This window comes from Molossus molossus, unplaced genomic scaffold, assembly GCF_014108415.1.
Source record: "Molossus molossus isolate mMolMol1 unplaced genomic scaffold, mMolMol1.p scaffold_m16_p_30, whole genome shotgun sequence".
NCBI classification, from domain to species: Eukaryota; Metazoa; Chordata; class Mammalia; order Chiroptera; family Molossidae; genus Molossus; species Molossus molossus.
Window position 1 is genome coordinate 1,792,255 of NW_023425367.1, and position 11,518 is coordinate 1,803,772.

General features: G+C 40.1%; 1 protein-coding gene across 4 annotated transcripts in view; it reads left to right on the forward strand.

Moving 5' to 3' along the window:
• The window catches only part of LOC118643112 (oral-facial-digital syndrome 1 protein-like), a 77,286-nt gene extending 69,991 nt beyond the window's left edge, over positions 1–7,295 (forward strand). For 3 of the 4 annotated variants that reach the window (XM_036281020.1, XM_036281016.1, XM_036281019.1), the window contains 4 exons: positions 5,302–5,450; positions 6,178–6,225; positions 6,869–6,936; positions 7,215–7,295. In XM_036281020.1, the coding sequence (XP_036136913.1) occupies positions 5,302–5,450; positions 6,178–6,225; positions 6,869–6,936; positions 7,215–7,257 (308 nt within the window). In that variant the 3' untranslated portion in view covers positions 7,258–7,295. The remainder of the gene's footprint in view (positions 1–5,301; positions 5,451–6,177; positions 6,226–6,868; positions 6,937–7,214) is intronic. The other variant, XM_036281018.1, reaches the window with a different exon arrangement.
• The last annotated feature ends 4,223 nt before the right edge of the window (positions 7,296–11,518 follow it).

Sequence of the window (11,518 nt, forward strand, 5' to 3'; positions counted from 1 at the left end):
CCCAGTGGAAACACTGCTTTTCTTGGCTCTTAATATCCAGAGAGTTTACTCTGTAGCTACAAAGTACAGTCAGATGCCCTTTAACTACAAGAGATATATTCTGAAAATTTGTCCTTCAGAGATTCATCATTGTGCAAACATTATAGAGTCACGTAAATTAGATGGTACATCCTCCTATACACTCAGGTGTGTGGTTTATTTAGCCTTTTTGGTTTTAGGCTACAAGTCATGTTATTCTACAAAACATGAAATTAAATCAAGCACAAGAGAAAATGATGGCCTGAAGAGAGATGATCAACATGAGGTGTATGAGGGTGCTGTCCACATAACATAGCATGCCATTTTACAGTAATTTTTTTTTTATCAGTAGAAAGAGAACACTATAAAATAATGATAAAAAGTATAGTGTAGTGAATACATAAACCAGTGACAAAATTGTTTATTACTATTATCAAGTACTGGATACTGGCCATAGTTATATGTGCTGTACATTTAAATGACTAACTGCAGTGGGTGGGTTTGCATTAGCATTTCCACAAATATGTGAGTAATGTGTTGTGTTACCATGTGATGATGACAGCATCACTAGGAAGCAGGAACATTTTAGCTCCATTATAATCCTAGGGGACCAGTATCACCAGTGCAGATGTTGTTATGCAGCTCATGACTGTATAACCCACAGCAAAGAAGTAGCCCCTTTTTTTTTCCTTTATGTTTTAAAATCAGTGACCAAACAGCATTTCTGTTTTTTTTTTGTTTTGTTTTGTTTTTAATGAATTTTTATTTATTTTTTTGTTACAGATATTTTACCTTTTTACCCCATTGGCACCCCCCACCCCACCCCCTCCACCCTGTCCCCGGCTTAGTTGTCCATGTCCATTGGTCATGCATACATGCATATAAGTTCTGTGGTTTATCTCTTCCCACCCCCCCACCCCCCATCCCCTCTTCTGAGGGATGTCAGTCTGTGCCCTACTTCCATGTGTCTGGGTCTACTGTATTCCTCAGACTGTTATGTTCATTATATTCCGTATATAAGTGAGATCATGTGGTATTTGTCTTTTTCTGCTTGGCTTCTTTCACTTAGGATAATACTTTCCAGGTCCCTCCATGTCGTCTCAAAGGATAAGAGATCTTTCTTTCTTACCGCTGCATAGTACTCCATTGTGTATATGTACCACAGCTTTTTGATCCATTCGTCTACTGGTGGACACTTGGGCTGTTTCCAGATCTTAGCTATTGTAAATAGTGCTGCTATGAACATGGGGGTACATATATTCTTCCTGATTGGTGTTTCAGGCTTCTTAGGGTATATTCCTAGCAGTGGGATCACTGGGTCAAATGGAAGTTCAATTTTTAATTTTTTGAGGTAGCACCATATTGTTTTCCATAGCGGCTGCACCAGTCTGCATTCCCACCAGCAGTGTATTAGAGTTCCCTTTTCTCCACACCCTCGCCAACACTTGTTGTTTGATGATTTGTTGATGGCGGCCATTCTGACAGGTGTGAGGTGATACCTCATTGTTGTTTTAATTTGCATCTCTCGGATGATTAGTGATGTTGAGCATTTCTTCATATGTCTCTTGGCCATTTGTATGTCCTGTTTGGAGAGGTGTCTATTCAGCTCCTCTGCCCATTTTTAATTGGGTTCTTTGTCTTCCTTTTGTGGAGTTGTGTGAGCTCTCTGTATATATTGGAAATTAACCCCTTATCTGATACATCATTGGCAATGATGTTCTCCCATACAGTGGGTTGCCTTTCCATTTTGATGATCGTTTCTTTTGCTGTGCAGAAGCTTTTTAGTTTGATGTAGTCCCATGTGTTCATTTTCTCCTTTATTTCTGTTGCCTTAGGTGATGTATCAGTGAAAATTCTGCTCCGTATGATGTCCGAAATTTTGTTGCCTACATTTTCTTCTAGAATTTTTATGGATTCACGGGTCACATTTAAGTCTTTTATCCATTTTGAGTTTATTTTTGTGTATGGTGTAAGTTGATGGTCGAGTTTCATTTTTTTGCATGTAGCTGTCCAATTTTCCCAACACCATTTATTAAAGAGGCTGTCTTTACTCCACTGTATGCTCTTGCCACCTTTGTCAAATATTAATTGAGCGTATTGCCTTGGGTCCATTTCTGGGTTTTCAGTTCTGTTCCACTGGTCTATATGCCTGTTCTTGTGCCAGTACCAGGCTGTTTTGGTTACAGTCGCTTTGTAGTATAACCTGATATCTGGTAATGTGATCCCTCCAACTTTGTTCTTCTTTTTCAAGATTGCTGTGGCTATTCGGGGTCTTTTTTGGTTCCATATGAACTTTTGAAGTATTTGTTCTAGTTCTATGAAATATGTCGTTGGTATTTTGATGGGGATTGCATTGAATCTATAGATTGCTTTGGGTAGTATGGACATTTTAATTATGTTAATTCTTCCAATCCATGAACAGGGTATATGCTTCCACTTTTTTATATCTTCCTCTATTTCTTTTTTCAATGACCTGTAGTTTTCTGCAAATAGGTCCTTTACTTCTTTGGTTAAGTTTATTCCTAGGTATCGTAATTTTTTTGGAGCGATGGTAAATGGGATTGTTTTTTCAGTTTCTCTTTCTGTGAGTTCATCATTGATGTACAAGAATGCCGTCGATTTCTTGACGTTAATTTTGTATCCTGCTACTTTGCCAAATTCATTTATTAAGTCTAATAGATTTTTGATGGAGTCTTTAGGGTTTTCTATGTACAATATCATGTCATCTGCAAATAATGACAGTTTCACTTCCTCCTTTCCAATTTGGATCCCTTTTATTTTTTCTTCATGTCTGATTGCTGTGGCTAAGACTTCCAGTACAATGTTAAACAAGAGTGGCGAAAGTGGACATCCCTGTCTTGTTCCTGTTCTTAATGGAAATGTTTTTAGTTTCTGTCCATTGAGTATGATGTTGGCTGTAGGTCTTTCATATATGGCCTTTATTATGTCGAGATATGATCCCTCTATTCCTACATTGCTGAGCGTTTTTATCAGAAATGGATGCTGGATTTTGTCGAATGCTTTTTCAGCATCTATTGATATGATCATGTGGTTTTTATTCTTCATTTTGTTTATGTGGTGTATCACGTTTATTGATTTGCGAATATTGTACCAGCCTTGCATCCCTGGAATGAATCCCACTTGGTCATGGTGAATAATTTTTTTGATGTATTTCTGGATCCGATTTGCTAGTATTTTGTTCAGGATTTTGGCATCTATGTTCATCAGGGATATTGGCCTGTAGTTTTCTTTCTTCGTAGTGTCTTTTTCTGGTTTTGGAATTAGAATTATGCTGGCCTCATAGAACGTGTTTGGAAGTCTTCCTTCTTCTTGAATTTTTTGAAATAGTTTGAGGAGAATGGGTGTTAGCATTTCTGTTTTGAGATTGCTATTTCCCTTGAGAAAGTGTTGGCATTTGAGTATAATCATTCTTCCACCAGCAAAGAGAATATCGCCCTTCTGCCTGTGGAAATGATCATTTGCCTCCGCTGGTATTTGAATTTCATTACTAGGAGCAGAAAATACAGAGGCTGTGCCTCTGTCCTGTTAGTAAAATTATCTCAGTTTCTGCCAGGGACTTAGAACAGGGCAGAGTAAAAACATTCCAGGTCCTTGGGTGAACCTATGAATTGGTCTCTTGGCACTGTTGAGGGGAAAAGGTTTAGCCTAGAGAAAATTTGAGTTCTTCCAGAGCTGGAGGAGAAAGGTCAGCATCTGTGAGATTGAGATTGAGTTAAACCTGTCAGGTAGGGACTTGTGCAAGCTGTAGGGAGTAGACAGCTCATTAAAACCTGGGTCTACAGATAAGGACCAATAGATATATATGGTTTGGACAAGGCAGGTACAAAATACTGAGTGAGTGTGGTGGTGGAGAGGTAACTGTCCCTTAAGGAATAACGAAGGCCTCGTTGAGGAGGAGGTGGCGCTTAAGAGGGGGCTTGCTCAGAGGAGGAGTTCTGTTGGGGAGGTGGGAGGAAAGGAGCACATCAGTTAGGGAGATAGTGAAAGCACAGGCACAGACCAAGGAAGGTACAGCTGTATTCAGCAAACAGTGAGACTGCTGCTAGGGACGCCGTGTTTGCAATGAAGAGGTATGGTGCTGTAGGAAGTTGGTCTGGAAAGAAACAGGTCGATTGTCAGAGCAGAGACAGCACACAGCAAGTCTAGGTCTTCTCATCAGGAAATAATGGGTACTGATGAAGAGGGGTGGCTTCAAGGCAGAGAGACTGATGTCAGGGAGAGTTTTTAACTAGGTTACTTCAGCTGCAGCTGTCCAGCTAAATTGTGGTAGGGACTCTAATGCAGCAGCAGGAGGAGTTAGAATGTGTAATCCCTGGTGGCCAAGTGAACATAGCAGTAGAAAGAACATGATTAAAGGGACAGAAATGATAATTTCAGGTATGAAACTGATGCCATAGTATTTCCATGAGTTAATGGCAGGGAGCTCGCCCTAAATGTGGATGTAAGATTGGGGAAGGCATCAGGACAAGAGAAAAAGATATGGGAATGATCAGGACAGAGGTTCTAGCCACAACCCTAGGAAGGGATCAGCCTTGAGGAAGTAGGGAATGATGGCTAGGAGGAGTGACTAGGAAGATGACTAGGAGGGATTCAGGGATGGGGTGCTGGTTTTGTACTGTTCTGGGCAGGAGAAACTTGAGTGCCTTTGTGGGAGTCAGTGGAAGGGTTATGAAACTTTGGTGGTGGCCCTGGCTTGGTAGCTCAGTTGGTTAAAGTGTTGTCTCACACACCAGGGTTGTGGGTTTGATCCCCTGTCAGGGCACAGACAAGAATCAACCAATGAATGCATAAATAAGTAGAACAACAAACCAATGTTTCTTTCTCTCCCTTTTTCTAAAAGTGAATAAATAAAAGTTTAAAACAAAACTGTTGTGGCAATAAATAGGAACTAATGATTAAGTCAGAATCTTAAAAAGAGTGGAGGGATTATAACCAAGTATAGAGGCAGGGCTTGGGAAGAATGAAGGAGAGACAAGGGGTGAAGAGGATAAGAAAATGTGATATGGAGGGGAGGATAATTGAAGTTGTTTGTGGTAAGGGTAACTTGTGTTTATCTCAGTAAAGTAAAAATCAGGTGCTGTGCTAGAAGCGGGGCTGGGGGTTGCAAAACCATTGATCAGCAGGCCAACATAGTCAGCTAAGTAACTGGCTATGAATCGAGCAGTCTTCCTGAATTGCATCAGGGGTGCCTGTAAACCAGTCCCACATTAGTTTGAAAAATGATGCTGAAAGTTACTAGCTCATTATTTTCTGTCTCTTCAGGCGTAGATGAGAAAGAAATTGGAGAAGAGAGTGAAGAAGAAAGAATATGGAATTTGCTGAAAGAAAAGCACAGAGAGCAAAGAAGGCAGAGTGAACATGAAGCTTTAGAAAGGAAACGAAGAGATCTAGAAAAACTGGATCAAGAAAGGGTAATAACTATAAAAATAGCTCAATTGTCCATGTTAAGCATCTGCATGGTACACCTTCAGTAAGTACCTTGCTGTCAGGGAAGTCAGTCCTTAGTATGTCCCGAAATCATGGGGTAGGTAGCTTTTGAAAAGCCTTCTGTAGGCATCGGGAATCTCCTCTTTGCTAAGCGCATTGAGAAGGGTTGCACGTGCACACCTTAGGAGACTCAAAGGAAAGGCATTTTCATGTGGTCCTGACAACATACTTGTAAAGGAGATTGACTGTGCTTTGCTATGGATCTTCCTTGTATAAGGGGGGTTTCCGGGTCAGATAACTGGGGCCAGAGGAACCCTGGAGAGGTGACTGCCAGTTCATGGGGGCTTCCTCAGGCCCCTCTGCCCTCCTCCTTTCTGATTCTCTGGCCTTCTATGTCCTGATTTTGGTCCCAGACAGATGGATTACTCTGCCACTTCACAAATCTGCTGGACCTTACATAAATTAATCTTCCATATTGATGTTCTTTGAACTCTAGCACAAGATCTACATTTGATCGTACAGCACGAGACACTAGACAAAGTAACCCCTTATTTCTTTGACATGACATTTTTGTCTCACTTTGATGGTACCAATGACTTCAGAAAATGATTTTCTCGCATGCAAGTTTTACATTAAGGATCAGAGTTACAGTACTATGTGTTTTTAAAACATATATATGTATTTGTTATTTGGGGCCATCTTATTTGACAGCGGATTATTGAAGAGTCTTTGAAGACTGAAATGGAGAAAGAGTCAGAAGTGAGTGTTCAAGAAATGAAAGAAAAATCTGTTTGTGGTGCAAATTTTTTGGAGAAATACATAAAAATTACTCAGGAGGACCAAAACCAGAAGTCAGATAAGGTGCTGGTGCCGTGGACCAGTGGTCTAGGTGTGGGGTGGGGGTGCAGGGGCTTGGGTGGTTTGTTAGAAAACCTGGCAACAGGAGTCTGCCTTCTCCACTGGAAACAAAAAGGTAAAAACAGAGGAAATCCAAAGTTCAAATGGAGCTTTAAATTCTTTAAGTACATTGCACTCTTGACAAAATTTTATCATTTTGTTTGGGTAAAAGATTGAACATACTTTGATTTTTCAGAGTTTGTAAAGGTTGAGTTGTCCCTTATTATTTTCAGAACAAGAATGAAATATAATGAAGGTCCTATCAGTGAATAACAAACGCATTGGTACTGAGTCATTAATATGTTACATAATTTTGAAATACTATGGCTACTGAGAAGGCACACTGGATAGAGCAGTGTGCTTGCTAAATTTCATGTTTAAAGTCACTTCTTTTTGGACCCTTAAATGATATTTATATTTCAAAAAGTTTTTAGAGAAATCAAAAGTGTCTAATAAAGTTAATACATATCTAATTTCAAAATGATTCTCCCCGCCCCTGTTTCAGAGCTCAATAAAGAGTGTCAGAGAAGGTTCACAAGTGGACACACTGCCCTCCAGTGACAAAGATGAGAGGTATGCTCTCTCCAACGTTGTTCTTATGCAAACAGTTACTATATTGCTGGCTTTGTCAGTCAAGGGAACCCTTCAGATGTTGTAGTCTGCCTGTAATAAATGATTGAGTTAATCAAAATTACTGGCTTTAAAACAAATGTTGCATTTCTAAGTTGTGAATACTGGTACTGATTCAAGGACAAAAACCCCACTGGGAAAGAAAGAACATTAGAAAGGTCCCCAAATCTACAGGGTAGGAATTTAACAAATTTTTTTCAATTTGTCTCTTCCTAATTTAGTTTCGCAGGTCTTTCTCATGAAGAACCAGACGACTTTTGTTAACCACATGTGCCGCCCAGGTTCCTTCTCATATAACTCAACAAAAGGCTTATGAGTTCTCTGTAGTAAGACAGAATTCTCAATAAAAATTGCTTGTGCATTTCAGTGTGGTTTCTTTTTCATAATTGTATTTTGTACTCAAGTGTATAAACCATTATCTAGTCAAGTGACACATTTTTCAGAATTTCTCATTATTAGGCCTTTCATTACACTGATGAAGCTGCTATTTTATTTGATGTTTTTGTGTTACATTACATTTCTTTGAAAACTATCTTTCTGGTCAAATTCCAGTCTTGCACTTTGGATGTTTCTTCTTTGTTCCTAGGTCTCTAAAGTTAGGCTACCACACAAACAGGAGGCCATCTTTCCCAACCCTGTTCTGATTTGCCACTCACAACAGTTTTTTTTTCATTCTCAGCTCTTCAAATAGTACAATATCACCACTAGTCTTTACTTTTTGACATTTTTTTCTAGAGAACCAAACCAAATTTTTAGATGATAAGAGAGGGTAACATTTACTGGGCACTTAATGTGTGTCAGGTACAGTGTTAAACTTGCACCTGTGTTAACTCAGTGCACTTACAGCCACATGAAGTGTCTGGGCTATGACTCCACATTCTACAGATTAGGAAAAGCAAGGCACAGAGAGGTTGGAGACTTGAACAAGGTCTGTGACTGTCCAGTTGTGGAGCCAGGACACCCAGATGTCGAGACAAGCATTCCCTCTAGCCTTGGCTGTACTGGAGCTGCTCTGGTAGAAGACATTTCAGGACTTGGAATGGCTCACTCATTAGATGCTTCTCTCCAGAGTGACTTTTAGAAAATACACATCACCCAAATCAAGGTAACCACACTCAAATGCGGCACCAGCATAACTTATAGATAAGAAGAGTGCCTTTTGCTCTCGCCCCTATGTTGTCACCTTTGTACACCTACAGCTGTCAGTCCAGCATCTTGCTGTGCAAGCATCTTGGGGAAAGTTCTTTCATGACTGCCATTGTGGTAACCAAAAGTGCACCCAGACTGCTTTGAGGGTGAACAACTGTCCCAGTTAGCCTGGGACATGAGGCTTCATTGCTAACCAATGGCCACCCGGTTCCTAACACAGGAAGGATTTCTCTGATCAGTATCTCCAGGAAAATCCCAGAGCAGATCATTTTTCTTTACTAATACCAGCTGGGCTGAATTATTTTTGCCAGTGATACCTGTCTGGCTCTTGAGTTCTATAACAAAGAGGGAAGACTTTAGTGTTTATTCCTGGGCTTCTAAGGAATTTTTTATTGAAATGTACTTTCCTTTTAATCCTACCTGAGGATATGTTTTTTTAGTTTTAGAGACAGGGATAGAGAAAGAAACATTGATATGAGGGAAACATTAATAGGTTGCCTCTCACACAAGCCCCAACCAGGGACCAAACTGGGGATTTTCCCTGACCAGGAATCAAACCTGCAGCCTTTTAGTACATAAGACAAGCCTCACCAACGATGCCTCTGAAAGAAGTAGGCACAGTGTATTGACACACTAAACATAGCAGATATTGATTCATATTGCCACCAAGAATTTGGCATCTTCTCTTGCAGTGGCATCTCAAATGTTTTTTGCAAAATGATTACCACCGTAGCATACACTAACACCTGCATCTCATCACATAAATACCACATACTTGCAGTGAGAATGTTTAAGATTTACTCTTATAAATTTCCAGCTATACAACACAGTAAAATAAGTATAATCACTATGCTGCACATTAGATTTCCCAAACTTATTGATTCCATAATAGGGAGTGTGTGTGTGTGTGTGTGTGTGTGTGTGTGTGTGTGTGTGTGTTTTGTTGAAAGTATTATAGATGTACTTCTTTTTTCCCCATTGATTTCCTCATTCCCACTCAACCCTGCTTGTGCTGTTCTCAGCCTAGTGTTCTTTTTGATTGGTTGTACATATATGAATATAAGTTCATTGGTTTATCTCTTCTTATCCCTTGCACCCCACTCACCTCCCAACCCTCTGAGGTTTATCAATCTGTTTCCTACTAACATAATTCTGGATTTCTGTTGGTTGACAGTTTATTTTGTTATGTTCTACAAATAAATGATATCATGTGGTACTTGTCTTTCTCTGGCTTATTTTGCTTAGCGTAGTACTTTCTAGGACCCTTCATGTAATGCCAAGTGACAAGAGATTTGTCTTACAGCTGCATAGTATCCCATTGTGTAAATGTACAACAGCTGTTTTTTTACCCCTTCATCTACTGATGGGTATCAGGGCTGTTTCCAGATCTTAGCTATTGTAAATAGCAATGTTGGGTTCTGGAAAATGGCAACAGAGTGAATGGGAGCTCAGAGACCATCTCCCAGGATCAAACTGGAATTTATAACTAAAAAAGTCATTGGGGAAAAAACTGAAGAGCTGCTGAAGAGAACCCTTATAACCAGGGATGTAAAGGGGACCCCCAAATTGAGACTGCTAAAAGCGGCGGAGGTGTGGGAAGGCTGGCTGGATGTCCACAGGCAACAGTTGAAGGCTGTCTTAGTTGTGAATAGTTCTCTTAGAGAAGTCAGGGATTAAAACCCAGTTTCCCAGGACAGAGTGGTGAAACAGGGAAAGGCTTCCACATAATCTCTGGCTGAGAAAAACAAGAGTTTTTTTCTGGCAGGGAGAGCACAGGGAACACTGGCACTTTCCTGAAAGACCAGTGCACTAAATCAGCTGTAGCTACTCACCATGGGCTCACAGAGGGAAGGCAGACTGAATAGGAACTGTGTGAAGAGGACTGTGTGGCACTGGTCAGAGAGCTGGAAAAGAGGTCATCAGAAGTTTTGTGCCAAATTACTTTCTCATAGGATAGTAGCTATCTCAGAGCCCTGGGCAAGAGCAGTGATCCCTCCCTCAGGAATTTAACACCACCCTGCAGGAGAAATGCAAACTGAGGTTCATTAATAGCTAGAGACTACCAACAAGCAAGGAGGAGAGGGATAAAAAATTATTTATATATATATATTTTAAAGATTTGAAATTTGGACCAGTCTCTCAGTGTTGGAGGCCCTGCCTCTGAGAATTGAGCAAAAAAAGCTAAGGTCTGAATTCCTATATCTAAGTGTCCTCCCCGATGGCTTCAGTGGCTATCTCTATCAAGTAGCCCATCAGAGGGTTTTAGCCTGGGAGAAAAGCAACTGCCCCTCCTAAGAAATTTAACACAAACATGTGGCTCTGGGGACTGGACTCTTGTGCTGAGCCAGAAACCACACTCTTCAAAGCAGTTTTAACCCAGGGGAAAGCAATTGCTCCACCCACTAGAATTACTTTTACTTTTTCCAGCTGAGGGCTACAACCTGAGGCTTATTAAGTAACTAAGATTAATAGTCTGTAGGCAAAAGCTCTAGGATAACAATCTGGTTGGCCTGAAATTCTACTCCGGAAAGTAAGATTAGACATTGGCATGGTCCCTACCACAGTCATCCAAACCCAGGAGAGGGACCCACAATCAGTGGGATACCACCATACAAAAGGAAAATTTTGCAGGCTCTCAAACCTGAGACTGCCAAATAGTGAAACAAAGAAACACATCTCAAATGAAAGAATAAGAAAATTCTACGGAAGAAAAGGGGATAAATGAAATGGAATTAAGCAAGATTTCAGAGGTAGAGTTTAGAGTAGTGATTATGAGGAAGCGCAGTTGCATGAGAAAACAAACTGAAAACCAACTGGAAAAGAAAAAAATGAAAAAGAATAACGACTTAGCAGAAATAACGTATTGGAAAAAATAACTAGCAGATTAGAGAAGCCAATGATCAGATCAGTGAATTAGAAGAAAAGGTAGATTAAGGAACCCAGTCAGTCAAAAAGAAAAAAGAGAAGAGAGTTTAAGAGAGCTGTGGGACAACAGGAAATATAAAAACATCTGCATTATACAAATTCCAGAACAAGAAAATGAGCAAAGGTTAGAGAATATATTTGAAGAAATACTTGCAGAAAACTTCTGTAACTTGATGAAGGAAATAGGCATGTAAGTTCAAGAAGCACAGACAGCTCTAGGAACAACCCAAAGAGGTCCACACCTGACCACATCATAATTAAAAGGCCAAAATTTAGAAATGAACACATAAAGCAAAGCAACAGGTAGCCTACAAAGGATCCCTCATTTAACTATCAGCTAATTTCTCAACATAAATACTACAGGCCAGAAGTGAGTGGCATGAAGTATTCAGGGTAATAAAAAATGCATCTGGATCCAAGGCTACTTAATCCAGCAAGACTAGCATTCAAA